Raw genomic sequence first — 22013 nt, forward strand, 5'->3', positions numbered from 1 at the left:
TTAAATACAGGATCACGATTTCATCACACAATATCAACTTGGTCATAAGTGCATGATTTCATCAGGCCAAGTGTTATATTGCTATGCTCATGAAGACTGCTCGTCAAATTGCTGTCAGAGGTTTTATAAATATGTGTTTTATTGCATTAATTGAGATTACAAAACACAGCGGATGAGGTTACAAAGGTGTATTCAAAGAAATCCGTGACGAAGACAATGTAGAATATTCAGGTCCAACTCCCCTTCACCTGTTCCCTCTTCATAATGGCTTTCCCTTTTCGGAGGATGTGCTGGACGAGGAAGCCCGCATCCTCAGAAGAGCATTCAGACGTGAACGAGTCTTCAGGGACAGGTCACATCCCCTGGCCTTTGGAGATGACTATGTCATTGAGAGATACAGATTTTCGGTTACTGGATTTCCAGGTCCAGTTTTCTGAGTGTCCGGCGTTTAATCTCAAGATCCAGCTCCATTCCTTGGAGCTTGCTCTTTTTGAGTCTGATTTTAACATCTGCCAGCTCTGTCTGTCTCTCCAGGTGCCCTGAATAAAGCGTTCTGACAGTTTGTGAAGTCTGTAAAGGAAATGTCAGTTAGCACAGCAGGATTTGTGCATAACGTAGATTTACTTTAGCCAATACTCACAATGTTACCAGGCCGCTTAGGAGACTGTGCAGCATCCGGGTCCTGCTACACATTTTCTATTAGCACCACATCACTGACTTCATATCCTTCATGGAATAAATAAGCAGGCCAATCCCATAAAACTGACATGCCTCAAGCCTTCTGGACTCCACTGACACAGTCTCCTCATCTGCAGACGTGCATTCTGCAGCTGCAGATGTGCCTTCCCCCTGCCGTATACATGCAGCGAGAGGACTCGGATTAAGATTTCACAGAACATACCAAGCCTGTGATTTGGAGACACTGTACTAACCGGATCATCTTCTGGTGGCTCCAAAAGTGTAATTGTGTTCCCAGACACTGCAAGGTTATCCAAAGTCAGACACTATATTATATTTGATTGTGTTCCATGTGCAGTAGAATTGCAGTACTTTGTGTACCTTGTATGAAGCGGACAGTTTCTGTGGCTGGGACAGAGTCAGTTATTGTCCCTCCCTGGATCCCCTCCATCACTGGCCTCCCTTTATTTAAATGGAGGCCAGTTCCTCTGCTGGAGTCACATCCTGGCTTGGTGGGCCGCCCCCTGTGCCAGTTCTATAGGCCTTTTTTTAACTGCTACAATCATACAGACATTGAACATGTCAGCAGACACCTCATCTATTCACCTCATTTGTTCACGGTTATCTACTTTGGAGTCACTTACCAGCCTGCAAAATGTTCTTATATTTAATTTTTTCTTGCTGCAGGTCCTTTTATGGCCAGACAGGTTTGTCCTTTATGAAGGACAGAAAGATAAAATAGATAAAAACGTTACATGAGGAAAATAGATTAAATGACACATTGTGGATAATTGTTTGCACCTAATCATACTCTACATTTCCTGAGTAACATGCACCTGCTTGTCACTCTTAAAGTATACAACAGTTAGTGGATTTGAAAAGTAATCCTTTAATTGTAGCCTAATTATGACAGTTCCAGTGGAGCACTGTTTATTAATTGTACAGTTTTTGACTACTTACGCATTGAGCCGGTCGGCTATTGTCTGCCAGGCTCTCTCGCGTTCTTTACTTATGGCATTGGTTTTGCCTTTTTTCCTTATAATATCCTTAACTTCGTCAGAGAACTCCGTCAGGAGCTGTTGTTCAGCGGCCGTGACGTAGGACGCGCGACTTTTATCCATTTCCCCATCGGTGATTCTGTGAGCGATCGCGAGGTCTGCTTCAGTATGCCGTGCACACGCACTTATCCCAACTATCTTCACCTGGCTTAACCTAGCCGCACCTTCTCATCCTGGCTCAGCAAACGTGCAACCAATTAAGCCAGGATAGGCCGCGCAAGCTAGGTCAAGCTGGGCCTGCTTAATTACCTGGATTTCTTTATTCTGGTTTCGTGCAATACCCCTCTGTACTCACATCGGCAGAAACGCACACGGAACTCAAACACACAGGATGGGGCGTGGATGGCAATCTTTGCCCTGTAGATCCTGCGCTTATACTGTCGAGACCACAAAAACTAAACTTAAGCCACTATAATGAAGCAGAACTACAACCGGCCAGGGGCATTCTGGGTAACGTAGTCTTTGTTAGTCCACAGACTTTTAACATGTTTATTTGTTTGTTTATTTGTTGCTTGTTGGGTTAAGCGCAAGACATTCTTCTGACCAGTTGGTGGCGGAACGGCACGAGTCGTTGCGGGCCAACCACCAACAAAACCCACGAAGAAGAAAATGGTCTTCCGGGTTTACGGGTCATTGTACCGGAAGCACGTGATTCCACTGTAGAGCGAAAACACTGTCCCTCCACATGCGTTGCCTTCACTCTTGCATGTAGAGATAAACATTAAAACAAAGTCTTGTTTTTTTATTTGTTTGTTTCGGAGAAAACATGGCGGACATGGACGTCATCCAGCTGCCGGTGAGGGACGACGGAAAACCAACGAAGAAGAAAAAGAGGGCCCCACCGCCTAATTTGGACCCGGAGGAAGAGGAGCGGAAACGGCAGAGGAACGTGACGAAGCTCGCGGTGCTAGGGGAGGAGGACGGCGCCGTGAAGCGGCTCGAGACGCTGGTGTTCGGGGCGGAGGACGAGCTGCTGGACCGGCTCGCGGAGGTGAGCTCCCCACCAGACTCCGCTTAAAGAGTCAGAGTTTCAGGTTCAGTCTTTACGGGTCAAGTCATCCTGAGGGTTTCAGGGTAAAATACTGATCTCTGAAACGGGTCCGGTCCTTCGGGAGAGTTCGCCTCTCGGTAAACAGCAGCAGCTCTTTAGATGAGGGAGATTTACAGTACACGTCGCGACCTTCGCCGTTAAAACAAGGTGGTTCTTCCTGAGCCGTCTCGTGCTGAATGTGCTCCATCTCTGTCCAGCTCGTCTTACCGGTTCTGAACCGGCAGAACTCTGGACTGGTTCTGGGTCAGATCAAAGCGTGCGCGGTTACAGGTGTGTTTCCTGTGGCTGATAGGAGGATGAGGAGCAGACTGGAGACCTGCTGCTGGAGGAGGGGGGAGAGGAAGAGTCCTGGCGGTCCGAGGGTGAAGAGGAGACTCATCATCAGCCCCAAACAGCTGCCTGGGTGGACGAGGATGACGAGCAGGAGGAAGAGTGAGTGTGTTTTTATTAAAATTAGACTGAAGCGCTTTGAACCCTCAGGTGTGTTTAACCTGTCCCTGTGTCAGGGTGGACATGACTCACCGTTACCGTAGAAACCTGATGAAAGGAGAGGCCGAGGCCACTATGTCCAAGCAGAAGCTGCAGCAGAGGATGAAGGAGCAGTGAGTACACACACCTCTACACACTTACCTTCACGTGCACGCACCTGTTCACACGCATGCCTGAACGTGTGTTTCAGGTTCCAGAAGTCGATGGGGGGAACGCCGGCCTGGGCCCAGAGCAGCGAGAAGAGGAAGAGGACAGGTGGGAGCAAAGCGCCGGTTTCTGTCCTTTCACCAGGTTTCTGTCCTTTCACCGGGTTTCTGTCCAAACTCAGTGTCTGTCTGTCCTGCAGCCGATGAAGAAGAGGAGGAGGAGGAAGATGACCTGCTGAGGAGGACCGGGAACTTCGTGGCGTCCTCAGAAAGTCTTCCAAGCGGCATCCTGAGGGTCAGTCTGTCCTGGGTTAAACCTGTGCAACTGTCTCTGAGTGGGACGGGACATCCTCAGTTTGTCCCGGACTCCATCGGTCCACCAGGATGGTCATGTGACTGATCTGTGGCTCCTGATTGGCCTGTCTTCTTACTTCTGCCTCTGTGTCCCAGATGAAGAAGTGTCTTCACGCGAACAGCGCCCGTCCATCAGAGGACAGACTGACCACCGTCCAGTTCCACCCCTCTGCTCAGGTCGTCATGACAGCAGGTCTGGACCAGTCCATCTCCCTCTTTCAGGTACGTTCTGCAGCGGCTTAGAGCCAGATGGAAGAGACATCAGAGACGTCACTGAGACATCAGGGAGTCATCCGGGAGACATCACAGGACGTTACGGAGACATCATGGAGACGTCACAGAGATGTCAGGGAGACATCACAGAGGCATCACGGAGATGTCAGAGACATCAAGGAGACGTCAGAGGCATCACAGAGACGACAGACGTCAGGGAGAAATCAGAGATGTTACGGAAACATTAGGGAGACATCAGAGACTTACGGAGACGTCAGAGACATCACAGAGACTTACGGAGACGTCAGGGAGACATAAGAGACGTTACGGAAACATTAGGGAGACATCAGAGACATCACAGAGACTTACGGAGACGTCAGGGAGAAATCAGAGATGTTACGGAAACATTAGGGAGACATCAGAGACATCACAGAGACGTCAGGGAGAAATCAGAGATGTTACGGAAACATTAGGGAGACATCAGAGAGAGATCAGGGAGTCATCCGGGAGACACCACAGAGACGTTACGGAGACATTAGGGAGACATCACAGAGACATCAGGGAGACGTCAGAGACATCACAGAGACTTACGGAGACGTCAGGGAGACCTAAGAGACGTTACGGAAACAGGGAGACGTCAGAGACATCAGGGAGACATCAGAGACATAAGGGAGATGTCAGAGACATCACAGAGACTTACGGAGACGTCAGGAAGACATCAGAGACGTTACGGAAACATTAGGGAGACATCAGAGACATCACAGAGACTTACGGAGACGTCAGAGACATCAGGGAGACATCAGAGACATAAGGGAGATGTCAGAGACTTACGGAGACATCAGAGACATCAGGGAGACATCAGAGACATAAGGGAGATGTCAGAGACATCACAGAGACTTACGGAGACGTCAGGAGACGTCAGAGACATCAGGGAGACATCAGAGACATAAGGGAGATGTCAGAGACATCACAGAGACTTACAGAGACATCAGAGAGACATCAGGGAGATGTCAGAGACATCACAGAGACTTACAGAGACATCAGAGAGACATCAGGGAGACATCAGAGACATAAGGGAGATGTCAGAGACATCACAGAGACTTACGGAGACATCAGGAGACGTCAGAGACATCATGGAGACGTCTGAGACATCACGTCATTGTTAATCAGAATTTTTGTTGGCGGTCCAAATGAGACCTGGTCCAGGTTTCTGTCTCCATTCTACTTGTAGAACCTCCTGTAAACCTGTTTCTCTTGTCTTTCTTCAGGTGGATGGGAAGACCAACCCAAAGATCCAGAGCATCCACCTGGAGCGGTTCCCGGTCCACAAAGCCCAGTTCAGTCAGAACGGGGAGACGGTGATCGCCACCAGCCTGAGGAACAAGATGTTCTACCTGTACGACATGATGGAGGGCCGGGTCTCACCTGTGCATGCCGTCAGAGGTCAGCTAGTCTCTGAACCCGGTCCAGACTCTGGGGGTGGTCCTGGTTCTGGTAGTAACGCCCTGGTTTGATGTTTCAGGTCTGAATGAGGCCAGAGTGATGGAGTTCTCTGTGTGTCCTGATGGGGGCGCTCTGCTGCTCACTGGAACCAACGGATACCTGCACCTCCTCACACTCAAGGTGACCTCCAGCTGTCCACAGAGACCAGGACCCATAACCGTTCTGGTCTATGTGCTGGCTCGGGGCCCCTCGGCCCGCCTCTGGTCCATGGACCGGGCGCGGTTGCCTGATGTTTAGTACACACACATTGATGCACACACATTTACACACACACACACATTGTGGCTGCTGGTGTGTTTGCTGCTGTCTGTTCATGGTCCCTGTAGACGGTCTGCGGTGTCTCAAACTGAGCACTTACATGACTGCACTGTAAGGTAGTGTGTAGGTAGTGTGTAGGTAGGGATGTTCCAGCTTTTGATTCTTAATTTATAGAATGAATTTCCGTCTCTTGAATTTACTTTGTTTACTCCTTACTTAACCCCACCTGTAAACTTGATTTTACTTTGTTTACTCCTTACTTAACCCCACCTGTAAACTTGGTTTTACTTTGTTTACTCCTTACTTAACCCCACCTGTAAACTTGGCTTTACTTTGTGTACTCCTTACTTAACCCCACCTGTAAACTTGGTTTTACTTTGTGTACTCCTTACTTAACCCCACCTGTAAACTTGATTTTACTTTGTTTACTCCTTACTTAACCCCACCTGTAAACTTGATTTTACTTTGTTTACTCCTTACTTAACCCCACCTGTAAACTTGGTTTTACTTTGTTTACTCCTTACTTAACCCCACCTGTAAACTTGATTTTACTTTGTTTACTCCTTATTTAACCCCACCTGTAAACTTGGTTTTACTTTGTTTACTCCTTACTTAACCCCACCTGTAAACTTGGTTTTACTTTGTTTACTCCTTACTTAACCCCACCTGTAAACTTGGTTTTACTTTGTTTACTCCTTACTTAACCCCACCTATAAACTTGGTTTTACTTTGTTTACTCCTTACGTAACCCCACCTGTAAACTTGATTTTACTTTGTTTACTCCTTACTTAACCCCACCTATAAACTTGATTTTACTTTGTGTACTCCTTACTTAACCCCACCTATAAACTTGGTTTTACTTTGTTTACTCCTTACGTAACCCCACCTGTAAACTTGATTTTACTTTGTTTACTCCTTACTTAACCCCACCTGTAAACTTGATTTTACTTTGTTTGCTCCTTACTTAACCCCACCTGTAAACTTGATTTTACTTTGTTTACTCCTTACTTAACCCCACCTGTAAACTTGATTTTACTTTGTGTACTCCTTACTTAACCCCACCTATAAACTTGGTTTTACTTTGTTTACTCCTTACGTAGCCCCATCTGTAAACTTGATTTTACTTTGTTTACTCCTTACTTAACCCCACCTGTAAACTTGATTTTACTTTGTTTACTCCTTACTTAACGCCACCTGTAAACTTGATTTTACTTTGTTTACTCCTTACTTAACCCCACCTGTAAACTTGATTTTACTTTGTTTACTCCTTACGTAACCCCACCTGTAAACTTGGTTTTACTTTGTTTACTCCTAACATAACCCCACCTGTAAACTCGGTTTCTCTTTGGTTACTCCTTACTTAACCCCACCTGTAAACTTGGTTTTACTTTGTTTACTCCTTACTTAACCCCACCTGTAAACTTGATTTTACTTTGTTTACTCCTTACTTAACCCCACCTGTAAACTTGGTTTTACTTTGTTTACTCCTTACTTAACCCCACCTGTAAACTTGATTTTTCTTTGTTTACTCCTTACTTAACCCCACCTGTAAACTTGGTTTTACTTTGTTTACTCCTTACTTAACCCCACCTATAAACTTGGTTTTACTTTGTTTACTCCTTACGTAACCCCACCTGTAAACTTGATTTTACTTTGTTTACTCCTTACTTAACCCCACCTATAAACTTGATTTTACTTTGTGTACTCCTTACTTAACCCCACCTATAAACTTGGTTTTACTTTGTTTACTCCTTACGTAGCCCCATCTGTAAACTTGATTTTACTTTGTTTACTCCTTACTTAACGCCACCTGTAAACTTGATTTTACTTTGTTTACTCCTTACTTAACGCCACCTGTAAACTTGATTTTACTTTGTTTACTCCTTACTTAACCCCACCTGTAAACTTGATTTTACTTTGTTTACTCCTTACGTAACCCCACCTGTAAACTTGGTTTTACTTTGTTTACTCCTAACATAACCCCACCTGTAAACTCGGTTTCTCTTTGGTTACTCCTTACTTAACCCCACCTGTAAACTTGGTTTTACTTTGTTTACTCCTTACTTAACCCCACCTGTAAACTTGATTTTACTTTGTTTACTCCTTACTTAACCCCACCTGTAAACTTGGTTTTACTTTGTTTACTCCTTACTTAACCCCACCTGTAAACTTGATTTTTCTTTGTTTACTCCTTACTTAACCCCACCTGTAAACTTGATTTTACTGTGTTTACTCCTTACTTAACCCCACCTGTAAACTTGATTTTACTTTGTTTACTCCTTACTTAACCCCACCTGTAAACTTGATTTTACTTTGTTTACTCCTTACTTAACCCCACCTATAAACTTGATTTTACTTTGTGTACTCCTTACTTAACCCCACCTATAAACTTGGTTTTACTTTGTTTACTCCTTACGTAACCCCACCTGTAAACTTGATTTTACTTTGTTTACTCCTTACTTAACCCCACCTGTAAACTTGATTTTACTTTGTTTGCTCCTTACTTAACCCCACCTGTAAACTTGATTTTACTTTGTTTACTCCTTACTTAACCCCACCTGTAAACTTGATTTTACTTTGTGTACTCCTTACTTAACCCCACCTATAAACTTGGTTTTACTTTGTTTACTCCTTACGTAGCCCCATCTGTAAACTTGGTTTTACTTTGTTTACTCCTTACTTAACCCCACCTGTTAACTTGGTTTTACTTTGTTTACTCCTTACTTAACCCCACCTGTAAACTTGATTTTACTTTGTTTACTCCTTACTTAACCCCACCTGTAAACTTGATTTTACTTTGTTTACTCCTTACTTAACGCCACCTGTAAACTTGATTTTACTTTGTTTACTCCTTACTTAACCCCACCTGTAAACTTGATTTTACTTTGTTTACTCCTTACGTAACCCCACCTGTAAACTTGGTTTTACTTTGTTTACTCCTAACATAACCCCACCTGTAAACTCGGTTTCTCTTTGGTTACTCCTTACTTAACCCCACCTGTAAACTTGGTTTTACTTTGTTTACTCCTTACTTAACCCCACCTGTAAACTTGATTTTACTTTGTTTACTCCTTACTTAACCCCACCTGTAAACTTGGTTTTACTTTGTTTACTCCTTACTTAACCCCACCTGTAAACTTGGTTTTTCTTTGTTTACTCCTTACTTAACCCCACCTGTAAACTTGATTTTACTGTGTTTACTCCTTACTTAACCCCACCTGTAAACTTGATTTTACTTTGTTTACTCCTTACTTAACCCCACCTGTAAACTTGATTTTACTTTTACTCCTTACTTAACCCCACCTATAAACTTGGTTTTACTTTTACTCCTTACTTAACCCCACCTGTAAACTTGATTTTACTTTGTTTACTCCTTACTTAACCCCACCTGTAAACTTCATTTTACTGTTTTTACTCCTTACTTAACCCCACCTGTAAATTCGGTTTCACTTTGGTTACTCTTTACTTAACTCCACCTGTAAACTCGATTTTACTTTGGTTACTCCTTACTTAACCCCACCTGTAAACTTGGTTTTACTTTGTTTACTCCTTACTTAACCCCACCTGTAAACTTGGTTTTACTTTGTTTACTCCTTACTTAACCCCACCTGTAAACTTGATTTTACTTTGTTTACTCCTTACTTAACCCCACCTGTAAACTTGATTTTACTTTGTTTACTCCTTACTTAACCCCACCTGTAAACTTGATTTTACTTTGTTTACTCCTTACTTAACCCCACCTGTAAACTTGATTTTACTTTGGTTACTCCTTACTTAACCCCACCTGTAAACTTGGTTTTACTTTGGTTACTCCTTACTTAACCCCACCTGTAAACTCGATTTTACTTTGTTTACTCCTTACTTAACCCCACCTGTAAACTTGGTTTTACTTTGTTTACTCCTTACTTAACCCCACCTGTAAACTTGATTTTACTTTGTTTACTCCTTACTTAACCCCACCTGTAAACTTGGTTTTACTTTGTTTACTCCTTACTTAACCCCACCTGTAAACTTGGTTTTACTTTGTTTACTCCTTACGTAACCCCACCTGTAAACTTGATTTTACTTTGTTTACTCCTTACTTAACGCCACCTGTAAACTTGATTTTACTTTGTTTACTCCTTACTTAACCCCACCTGTAAACTTGATTTTACTTTGTTTACTCCTTACGTAACCCCACCTGTAAACTTGGTTTTACTTTGTTTACTCCTTACGTAACCCCACCTGTAAACTCGGTTTCTCTTTGGTTACTCCTTACTTAACCCCACCTGTAAACTCGATTTTACTTTGGTTACTCCTTACTTAACCCCACCTGTAAACTTGGTTTTACTTTGTTTACTCCTTATTTAACCCCACCTGTAAACTTGATTTTACTTTGTTTACTCCTTACTTAACCCTACCTGTAAACTTGATTTTACTTTGGTTACTCCTTACTTAACCCCACCTGTAAACTTGATTTTACTTTGGTTACTCCTTACTTTACCCCACCTGTAAACTTGGTTTTACTTTGTTTACTCCTTACTTAACCCCACCTGTAAACTTGGTTTTACTTTGTTTACTCCTTACTTAACCCCACCTGTAAACTTGATTTTACTGTGTTTACTCCTTACTTAACCCCACCTGTAAACTTCATTTTACTGTTTTTACTCCTTACTTAACCCCACCTGTAAACTCGATTTTACTTTGGTTACTCCTTACTTAACCCCACCTGTAAACTTGGTTTTACTTTGTTTACTCCTTATTTAACCCCACCTGTAAACTTGATTTTACTTTGTTTACTCCTTACTTAACCCCACCTGTAAACTTGATTTTACTTTGTTTACTCCTTACTTAACCCCACCTGTAAACTTGATTTTACTTTGTTTACTCCTTACTTAACCCCACCTGTAAACTTGGTTTTACTTTGTTTACTCCTTATTTAACCCCACCTGTAAACTTAATTTTACTTTGTTTACTCCTTACTTAACCCCACCTGTAAACTTGATTTTACTTTGTTTACTCCTTACTTAACCCACCTGTAAACTTGATTTTACTTTGTTTACTCCTTATTTAACCCCACCTGTAAACTTGGTTTTACTTTGTTTACTCCTTACTTAACCCCACCTGTTAACTTGGTTTTACTTTGTTTACTCCTTACTTAACCCCACCTGTAAACTTGATTTTACTTTGTTTACTCCTTACTTAACCCCACCTGTAAACTTCATTTTACTGTTTTTACTCCTTACTTAACCCCACCTGTAAATTCGGTTTCACTTTGGTTACTCTTTACTTAACTCCACCTGTAAACTCGATTTTACTTTGGTTACTCCTTACTTAACCCCACCTGTAAACTTGATTTTACTTTGTTTACTCCTTACTTAACCCACCTGTAAACTTGATTTTACTTTGTTTACTCCTTATTTAACCCCACCTGTAAACTTGGTTTTACTTTGTTTACTCCTTACTTAACCCCACCTGTTAACTTGGTTTTACTTTGTTTACTCCTTACTTAACCCCACCTGTAAACTTGATTTTACTTTGTTTACTCCTTACTTAACCCCACCTGTAAACTTCATTTTACTGTTTTTACTCCTTACTTAACCCCACCTGTAAATTCGGTTTCACTTTGGTTACTCTTTACTTAACCCCACCTGTAAACTTGATTTTACTTTGTTTACTCCTTACTTAACCCACCTGTAAACTTGATTTTACTTTGTTTACTCCTTACTTAACCCTACCTGTAAATGTTGTGGCATCCAGCGCAGGATCCTCATCGGGCTGCACATGAATGAGAACGTATATTTATTTATTTTAAGGTATATGACCTCCTACATGCTGCCTAATAGCAGCGCCGCTCCGTTAATATACTTTTTTTAAGTTCTTCCAAAATCCAAAATCACGTTAACATACGTGTTTGCATGTCATCATACTTTTATGCTATTAAACGCCTTTTTAAAAGGCCTCATTAGTGAAACAAAGAACCGTGGCCTCCACTGTATTAATCTATCTCAGTAGATAACAATAGAAACCATCAGCACACGTTTATGTGTCTTTGCATGTCTCCCCCATCCCTGTTACAGGGTTCCCGCGGATCCTTAAAAAGTCTTAAAAGACATTGAATTCATCAATCTAAAAATAAGGCCTCAATTGGCATTAAAATGTCTTAAATTGATCTTTCAAAAGTTTTAAAAATGTTTACACATAATTAGTAAGATTTTATAATTGAAATTAGTCTCAAATCTAAAAATAAATGGTAACATTAATTTTATTATAATGTACCGAATGTCTCTGATGAAGCGAACATGATGGTGGAACCAACAAAACAGTGACGTGGTTGCAGCGTCTCTAACGCTAAGAGCAGACGCACGTTGTTAATGTAGGAACTTTGAACTACATCATGGGAAAGTGTAAATTTAACGAAAATTGGCTGTTCGACCAGGATTTTCCTTCATGGCTGAAAGCGGTACCAGGCAATGTGTACGAGGCACGGTGTATTTTCGAGGCAGTGGAGTCCCACATGCAGAGCGCGAAACACAAAGCGTCAAAATCGAGCTGCCAACTGCATACTCCAGGTATTTCCCAGTTCTGTTCTCTTGTCTCCACCATGCCTCCACCCGCACTACCGATACCAACAACTGGGACAGCAGCACCACATCTCCGGACAATGTTCGGGTGTACGCCTACACTGAAAGCAGAGGTACTGTGGTCTCTGAACACCGTGACAAAACACAGATCGTTCAAGTCTAATGAGGGAGACTTATTTCGTGCAATGTTCCCAGACTCCGACATTACCTACTCGTTTGCATGCGGCTCCGACATGACAGCCTACATCAGCAAGTTTGGATATTTATGTATTGTTTTCTCTCTGTCTTCAGCTCTGGAAAGTGTTATGTTTTTCAAAATGAAAGTTTTTCACAGGAACAAAAAGTCATGTTTTATGTTAAAATAAACATTTGGGTGAAATTGTCCCTAAACACTTGTAATTGATGTGGTGTTTTTCCCCCACTTTTGTTCATTGGGAAGTTGGTCTTAAATTTATTTTCAAATGGCATTAAAAAGTCTAAAAGTCTTAAATTAACTTGCTTTAAGCTGTAGGAACCCTGTGTTAGTATAAAGTGCAATTTAAAACACTAAAAAACAGCTTTTAAATAAGCAAAGATATCTTAACTGAATTAAAGTACTTTACATTATACATGTGTTTTATTGGTGTTTACACTGATACGTTCACGTCTGCAACAGGAAACGATTCTACTAGAAACCATCATTTAAAATATGAAACGCAGTAATGAAGACGCTAAAACAGGGATGCAGAAAACATTTAAACTTTTTATTAAAACATTTCTCTCTTGCCGCCTCCTCTTCTCCACAGCAGCGTCCTAGCCCGCAGGTGGTAAATGCCTCAGTGCCACTGCTGGCTCGGTAGTTTGATGCCACAGTGACCTACGGTGAACACAGAATGGCAGTTTATATAAAAGCAAACATTATGTACTTTATGGGTACTTTGCAGACGCTTATCTAAAGTGATGTACAATCAGCTACGGCTTAGTCAGCGTTACCATGGAAACGGGCCGGTTCTCTAACCAGCTGTGTTTCCTAATTGGTTTTCAGATCAAGGACCATTTCGTTTACACCAGAGACCCCGCAGTGTTTTATCTGGAGGTTCAACCATCATGAATAAACATACGGAACCTATAGCATTAATCATTTTTAACACTTATAGCCCATCTACATCCACGAAATCGGCTATAAAACCGCTAACATTTACGTTACTAACTCTACTGCAGCCTCCGACAAATGTCGTCTTCATGCATGGAAGCGTGGAAAGACGGCTTTTCATTGAAAGAAGGTTTTATTTGGATGCAGTGAAAATGATTTACATTAAAGGAAGAGGGGACGAGATGAGAAACCAGTTCCACTGATGTTTCCAGTTTCATTTCTCGTGTTTATAATATGAAGCTTGTTCCAGATCCAGTCTTTACCCAAAACTATGAAAAGGTTCCGTATTACACACCTGGAGGGAGCAGAAAACATGAGTTCATGTTTACTAAATATTGAGTTTGGCCCGTGGCTTCATCCCAGTTGTTCCTTTAGGCCAAGCCCTGCTTCAGGGTGTTTCCGGCTTCTTTCCAGGTGAGCAGCTGTTCTCCAGGTGCAGCAGCTGTTCTCCAGGTGAGCAGCTGTTCTCCAGGTGCAGCAGCTGTTCTCCAGGTGCAGCAGCTGTTCTCCAGGTGAGCAGCAGGTTAGCTGTTCTTGTTTATTTTCTTCTTTCCTCTTTCTCCTCTAACCACCTTTTTCCTTCTGTTCCTCCGGTCCAGCAGCTATCATCCTGCTGCCACCATGCTGGCTTGTTACTGACAAAACAGTGTTTCTTTTTTCATTATTAAACTCTGTTGTTCCATTGCCGGAAAATCCCGAAACATCATCATTACTAAACTGAGACGTTCTGGCTAAGCAGCCCTCTAGTGGCGAGGCTGCAGTAAAGCAGCGTGTTTTGTCCCTTCAGTCTTTCCGTAGTTCAGACTGGAGTTAAGATGTTTTTCATGTTCTCCTTTATGGTCAGAAAACATTTGCTCCAAGTATTCTAGTCGATTTTTAACCGAAAACAGAAAATTGTTGAGATAAACATTTGTTGATGGACAAAGTTGTTTAGTCTGTTTGCGCATGCTAACCGCTAGCTCACCAATGGGATTTTCCATAGACGTTAGCTTTAAGCTAACTTGGTGGTTTTTATACATTTTGATTGTAATGTTATTCCGCAGAGATGCTGGTGTAGTCTCTGTGTGTTTGCCTCGGTTTTCCTACGTGAAGGTTTCAGACTGGATCCAGACTCGGGTCTTTTTTGGTAGACTGTTGCAGCATCAGCCACGCGCGCGGTGGCTGCAGAATATAACGTTACGTTACTATAATCCGTTATGTTCGCGTCCGCATCGCGATGCATCGTAGACACGGTTCAGTTCAACACCCCTGCAAATCATCGGTTCTGTTCTTTACTTACTTACCTATTTAATTATTTTTCTACATTTATTTTTATTTCATATGTATTTATTTCTGTATAACAACAGACTGGGATGTGTGTGTGTGCGTGTGTGTGCGCAGACGAAGGAGGTGGTCCGCAGCATGAAGATAAATGGTGACATCAGCGGCGTGGCCTTCTCTCATGATGGCAGCAAGGTTTTCGCCAACTCAGGTGAGACTTCAGAGAGTGATGTCATCGTAACTTCCTGTGAGTCATGTGACTAATGTGTGAGCATGTCCACAGAGGAGGGTGAGGTGTATGTGTGGGACATGCGCAGCAGTCGATGTGTCAACAGGTTTACAGACGAGGGCTGCGTGAAGGGGACGTCCATCGCCGCCTCACGGAACGGCCGCTACCTGGCCTGTGGGTAAGACACGCCCACGCTACAGTCCTGCTCTCTGATTGGCTGGAAGTTGTAAACAGCCTAGGGATGTTTGTGAATGGTTGGTCTGTTTCTCAGCTCTCAGTCCGGCGTGGTCAACATCTACTCCCAGGAGGCGTGTCTTAACTCCGCCAGTCCAAGGCCTCTGAGGACGGTGATGAACCTACTGACATCAGCGACTTCCCTCACCTTCAACCCCACCTCCGACATCCTGGCCATCGCCTCCCGGATGGAGGACGAGGCCGTCAGGATGGTAAGATGAGGAAGATGATGCTAGTCATTAGGATGATGAAGATGATGGTTATGATGAGGATGAAGACGATAATAAAGGTTATCCTTCACGTGTGTCCTCAGGTCCACCTCCCCAGCCTCACAGTCTTCTCCAACTTCCCGGTCTCCAAGAGGAAGATTGTTCATCGGGCCAGCTGCCTCGACTTCTCTCCAAACAGCGGCTTCTTCTCATTGGCTAACAACAAAGGCCACGCCCCCCTTTTCAGGTCAGACAGCCAGTCAGCTCATTTATTTTACTTAAAGTGGGAGCCCATTGTCATGGTAACAACAGATTTAATCATAGAGACAGAACAACAAATGTTAGTGCGAAAAACTGCAGGAGATTCCGACTCGGTTAGAAGGTTCCGACTCAGTTTGAAGGTTCTGACTTGGTTCAAAGTTTCTGACCCAGTTAGAAGGTTCTGACTCAGTTTGAAGGTTCTGACTCGGTTCAAAGTTTCTGACCCGGTTAGAAGGTTCTGACTCAGAAAGTTCCGACTTGGCTAGTAAGTTACGGCTTGGTTCAAAAGTTCTGACTCAGAAGGTTCTAACTCGGTTAGAAGGTTCCGACTTGGTTAGAAGTTTCTGGTGGGTTTTTGAGTCCAGACACAGCAACTGTATCTGGACTCTGGTTCTGTAAAGAATCGGGTCGTGGACCTCCGGTTGAGTAGCGAGAGGAATGGCAGCGTAGGTTTTAGCTCTCACCACTTGAAATGAAACAAATACCCCCTAAATTGCAAAACTCAAATCCAAATGAGTTGAACGCGGGGAACCGGCCGGAGAAGCCAAAGAGCCATGGAAGCACCTGCGACGTGCAGGGAGGGGAAGCCATGAAAAGATAGAGAAATATGTGATGGACATTACCAGAGAAATACCGTGAACTCAGGAGAGAATTGGAAACTGACACATCTCTTGACTCAAGTTTCAAACAGGAGTTCGCTAGTTTAAAAGAAAACGTGAACAACAAGCTACAGGCTAACAGCGAGGAACTACGGGATAAGGGGAAGAGTCTCACCGAATAGCTCGAGACACTCAACATGGAGGCCAAGGAAGCTCTACTGAAAACGCTACGTTAGCAAAGAAAACTACAGGACAAGTTAACGGATCTGAAGGAAAGGTCCAGGAGGAAAACATACGGATTTTTGGGCTTCCTGAGGGCATGGAAGGGGATCACGTATATGTACATAAAAGACAGGCTACGATGCGTCAGGTATGTAAGGCCCAGATAGAGGAGATTTATGAAAAGGCTAAAAGGAGAGGAGAAAAGTAGTGATTTCTACAGCCGCTGTTACTTCTGCTTCTGGGACAGCAGTCCCGAGTTGCTGGAAAATCCTGCATCTTAGTTTGGAAAATGTGGCTTTAACACAAACTCTAAACATATTAAAAACTCTTGATCGAGATCTGATCAGAGGTCTGTGCTACACAGGCTGCTGTTCATCACCCACCCCTATCACCATGTTTGTAGAGCCGTTGGCTTATGTAGCGAGGGAAGATGGGGGCGTAACGGGATGTAAAGTCGGACTTTTAACAGATGATGTCCTGGTTAGTTTAAACTGCCATACACCTGCCTCCTAAACTACCAGAAACCAGCTTCCTAAACTACCAGAAACATGCCTCCTAATCTACCAGAAACCTGCCTCCTAAACTACCAGAAACATGCCTCTTAATCTACCAGAAACCTGCTTCCTAAACTACCAGAAACATGCCTCCTAATCTACCAGAAACATGCCTCTTAATCTACCAGAAACCTGCTTCCTAAATTACCAGACACCTGCCTCCCTAACGCAGACACCTGCCTCTTAAACTACCAGAAACATGTCTCCTAAACTGAGACACCTGCCTCTTAAACTACCAGAAACATGTCACCTAAACTACTAGACACCTGCCTCTTAAGCTACCAGAAACCTGCCTCCTAAACTGCCAGAAACCTGCCTCCTAAACTACCAGACACCTGCCTCCTTAACTGAGACACCTGCCTTTTAAACTACCACACACCTGCCTCCTAAACTACCAGACACCTGCCTCCTTAACTGAGACACCTGCCTTTTAAACTACCACACACCTGCCTCCTAAACTACCAGACACCTGTCTCCTAAATTCAGACACCTGCCTCTTAAACTACCAGAAACCTGCCTCCTAAAGTACCAGACACCTGCCTCCCTGACGCAGACACCTGCCTTTTAAACTACCAGAAACATGTCTCCTAAACTACCAGACACCTGCCTCTTAAACTACCGGAAACCTGCCTCCTAAACTACCAGAAACCAGCTTCCTAAACTACCAGAAACATGCCTCCTAATCTACCAGAAACCTGCCTCCTAAACTACCAGAAACATGCCTCTTAAACTACCAGAAACCTGCTTCCTAAACTACCAGACACCTGCCTCTTAAACGACCACAAACCTGCCTCCTAAACTACCAGACACCTGCCTCCTAAATTCAGACACCTGCCTCTTAAACGACCACAAACCTGCCTCCTAAACTACCAGACACCTGCCTCCTAAATTCAGACACCTGCCTCTTAAACTACCAGAAACATGTCTCCTAAACTGAGACACCTGCCTCTTAAACTACCAGAAACATGTCACCTAAACTACTAGACACCTGCCTCTTAAACTACCAGAAACATGTCTCCTAAACTGAGACACCTGCCTCTTAAACTACCAGAAACATGTCACCTAAACTACTAGACACCTGCCTCCTTAACTGAGACACCTGCCTTTTAAACTACCACACACCTGCCTCCTAAACTACCAGACACCTGTCTCCTAAATTCAGACACCTGCCTCTTAAACTACCAGAAACCTGCATCCTAAACTGCCAGAAACCTGCCTCCTAAAGTACCAGACACCTGCCTCCCTGACGCAGACACCTGCCTCTTAAACTACCAGAAACATGTCTCCTAAACTACAAGACACCTGCCTCTTAAACTACCGGAAGCCTGCCTCCTAAACTCAGACACCTGCCTCTTAAACTACCAGAAACCTGCTTCCTAAACTACCAGACACCTGCCTCTTAAACGACCACAAACCTGCCTCCTAAACTACCAGACACCTGCCTCCTAAATTCAGACACCTGCCTTTTAAACTACCACACACCTGTCTCCTAAACTCAGACACTTGCCTCTTAAACTACCGGAAACCTGCCTCCTAAACTCAGACACCTGCCTCTTAAACTGCCAGAAACCTGCCTCCTTAACTCAGACACTTGCCTCTTAAACTACCAAAAACCTGCCTCCTAAACTACCAGACACCTGCCTCTTAAACTACCAGAAACCTGCTTCCTAAACTACCAGACACCTGCCTCTTAAACGACCACAAACCTGCCTCCTAAACTACCAGAAACCAGCTTCCTAAACTACCAGAAACATGCCTCCTAATCTACCAGAAACCTGCCTCCTAAACTACCAGAAACATGTCTCCTAAACTGAGACACCTGCCTCTTAAACTACCAGAAACATGTCACCTAAACTACTAGACACCTGCCTCTTAAACTACCAGAAACCTGCCTCCTAAACTGCCAGAAACCTGCCTCCTAAAGTACCAGACACCTGCCTCCCTAACGCAGACACCTGCCTCTTAAACTACCAGAAACATGTCTCCTAAACTGAGACACCTGCCTCTTAAACTACCAGAAACATGTCACCTAAACTACTAGACACCTGCCTCCTAAACTACCAGACACCTGCCTCCTTAACTGAGACACCTGCCTTTTAAACTACCACACACCTGCCTCCTAAACTACCAGACACCTGTCTCCTAAATTCAGACACCTGCCTCTTAAACTACCAGAAACCTGCATCCTAAACTACCAGACACCTGCCTCTTAAACGACCACAAACCTGCCTCCTAAACTACCAGACACCTGCCTTTTAAACTACCACACACCTGTCTCCTAAACTCAGACACTTGCCTCTTAAACTACCAGAAACCTGCCTCTTAAACTCAGACACCTGCCTCTTAAACTACCAGAAACCTGCTTCCTAAACTACCAGACACCTGCCTCTTAAACTACCAGAAACCTGCCTCCTAAACTACCAGACACCTGCCTCTTAAACTACCAGACACCTGCTTCCTAAACTACCAGAAACCTGCCTCCTTAACTACCAGAAACCTGCTTCCTAAACTCGTGGAAAAACTGGACTATTTTGATCCAAAAATCCAAATCTGGACTTGATGGCCTCCTCCAGGATCTGAGCGGAGTGACCGGAGTGTTGTGTAAGGACTGGGAGAAGAGCAGAGGAACCAGTATACACCAGCTGGCTGGGTAACAGACCAGACGCGATGAGGACTGGTTGGACACCAACCAGCTCCAGGATGTGGAAGGAATTCAGCAGGAAGGATATAGTCAGGTTAATTATTACAACTAAAACCAGTTTGCATCAGCAAGCGTGCTGGAGCCGGTGTGGCAGCAGCATGTAGACCATGCTCGGGTTCTCAAGGATGGACCACACTGGACAAGGTTCTGTATCTGTGGACCCTGTCAGGTGTTCAGCACAGGGTTCACCTGTTCAGCGGGTATCTGGTAGACCTGCTGGCTGCAGCTGAGGACGGACTCAGGACCAGGTGTAGAGAAGACGTGATTAACATGGAGAGACTCGCCTACAACCTGAGACTGAAACAACCAATGTCTCACCACGGAGGCGCCACTGGAGACTGGACCGGTACCGCTGCATTACTTACCCCCGCTGGCCCGGTTCTCCTTATCCGTTATGTATGACCAATAGAAATGAAGTTAAAAAGAACTGGGTCGTGTTAGTGGAACCAGAACCCTGACGTGTTTTTGTCTTTCTTCAGGTTGCTGCATTACAAAGATTTCTGAAGAGGAGCCGTGAGGACGACGGATCGGATCAGAACCATCAGAACTGACCCACCCCTTAATGTTTATATGATGTGTTATAAAAGAAGTCCAACAGAACCTCCTGTTTCTGTCCATTTGTTCCCAGAACTGGCTCCTGGTATCAGAACCTTGAGTCCTGATACTAGAACCAGCTGACTCCAGGTATCAGAACCAGAAAACTTTAGGTACCAGAACTGGCCTCATTCCTGGTACCAGAAGCGGCTGACTCCTGGTATCAGAACCAGCTGACTCAAGGTACCAGAACCAGCTGACTCCTGATACTAGAACCATCTGACTCCAGTTATCAGAACCAGCTGACTCCAGTTACCAGAACCAGCTGACTCCTGGTACCAGAACCAGCTGACTCCAGGTGCTAATCGCGTTTGGACTCCAAGGTCTCAGAACTCCTTGAGAACTTTTTAATGATGAGTTTAAAATGTTTGGATGAATTTTGTTGTCATGATATTTCTGCTGTTTGTCTGAGTTTAAATAAAGTTTTAGTTAATGGTGTCAGCCAATCACAGCCTGGATCCACATCTCTTCTTTTTAAACTCCATAACAAACATCAGGCAGGTGGTTCAGTTCTTCCTGGAGATCTGGATTTCATCCTTCAGCCTGGTCTCTTCCCGTGAACCAGGTTCTACATGACGTCATGGAGCCAGGAGAAATAACGCCGGCTTGGTCCTGGGACTGAGCAGAATGATGTTCTAGGTGGAACCATAAAGTTCCTGGTGGTGGTTCCTATCGGAACGTCTCATAATTAGCAACAGATCCGTTTCTGTTATTACATTTTCCTCTTTATGCTTCCTGCTGCTGAATCTGGTTCTGACCCAAAACTACTGCGGTGGTCCGCAGCGCTGCAGCCAGACTTTATAAATGGGGGTCCAGACTTTATCAGGGAGTCTAGTAGTAAAGGAAATGATTGTGTTCTCATGTTAGTAGGGGGATCGGTTCTGGTCTACTGTCTGGTGGCGGTGGTAGACCGGATCCTGGTGTTTGTAGGGGGATCGGTTCTGGTCTACTGTCTGGTGGCGGTGGTAGACCGGATCCTGGTGTTAGTAGGGGGATCGGTTCTGGTCTACAGTCTGGTGGCGGTGGTAGACCGGATCCTGGTGTTACTAGGGGGATCGGTTCTGGTCTACAGTCTGGCGGCGGTGGTAGACCGGATCCTGGTGTTTGTAGGGGGATCGGTTCTGGTCTACAGTCTGGCGGCGGTGGTAGACCGGATCCTGGTGTTAGTAGGGGGATCGGTTCTGGTCTACAGTCTGGCGGCGGTGGTAGACCGGATCCTGGTGTTAGTAGGGCGATCGGTTCTGGTCTACTGTCTGGTGGCGGTGGTAGACCGGATCCTGGTGTTTGTAGGGGGATCGGTTCTGGTCTACAGTCTGGTGGCGGTGGTAGACCGGATCCTGGTGTTAGTAGGGCGATCGGTTCTGGTCTACTGTCTGGTGGCGGTGGTAGACCGGATCCTGGTGTTAGTAGGGGGATCGGTTCTGGTCTACTGTCTGGTGGCGGTGGTAGACCGGATCCTGGTGTTAGTAGGGGGATCGGTTCTGGTCCACAGTCTGGTGGCGGTGGTAGACCGGATCTTGGTGTTAGTAGGGGGATCGGTTCTGGTCCACAGTCTGGTGGCGGTGGTAGACCGGATCCTGGTGTTTGTAGGGGGATCGGTTCTGGTCCACAGTCTGGTGGCGGTGGTAGACCGGATCCTGGTGTTAGTAGGGGGATCGGTTCTGGTCTACTGTCTGGTGGCGGTGGTAGACCGGATCTTGGTGTT

General features: G+C 44.4%; 2 protein-coding genes across 4 annotated transcripts in view; one reads left to right on the plus strand and one right to left on the minus strand.

Moving 5' to 3' along the window:
• LOC121651305 overlaps positions 1 to 22013 on the minus strand; it is a 543600-nt gene that overhangs the window by 19446 nt on the left and 502141 nt on the right. The gene's annotated exons all lie outside the window — the stretch shown is intronic.
• utp18 (UTP18 small subunit processome component) lies at positions 1928 to 20754 on the plus strand. Of its 2 annotated transcripts, XM_042003547.1 has the most exons (13): positions 1934 to 2727; positions 3080 to 3219; positions 3294 to 3389; positions 3467 to 3531; positions 3623 to 3717; positions 3873 to 3998; positions 5258 to 5432; positions 5512 to 5612; positions 14826 to 14916; positions 14989 to 15112; positions 15206 to 15380; positions 15482 to 15624; positions 20194 to 20754. In XM_042003547.1, exons 1-13 carry the CDS (start codon positions 2503 to 2505, stop codon positions 20216 to 20218), a joined length of 1581 nt encoding a protein of 526 aa, XP_041859481.1. In that variant the 5' UTR covers positions 1934 to 2502; the 3' UTR covers positions 20219 to 20754. The 2 variants fall into 2 exon arrangements, 1 of the variants encoding a protein (XP_041859481.1); XR_006012432.1 differs by lacking the exon at positions 20194 to 20754 and having other exon boundaries at positions 1928 to 2727; positions 14989 to 15108; positions 15482 to 15623.

This window comes from Melanotaenia boesemani, chromosome 2 (assembly GCF_017639745.1).
Source record: "Melanotaenia boesemani isolate fMelBoe1 chromosome 2, fMelBoe1.pri, whole genome shotgun sequence".
In the NCBI taxonomy this organism is placed as follows: Eukaryota; Metazoa; Chordata; class Actinopteri; order Atheriniformes; family Melanotaeniidae; genus Melanotaenia; species Melanotaenia boesemani.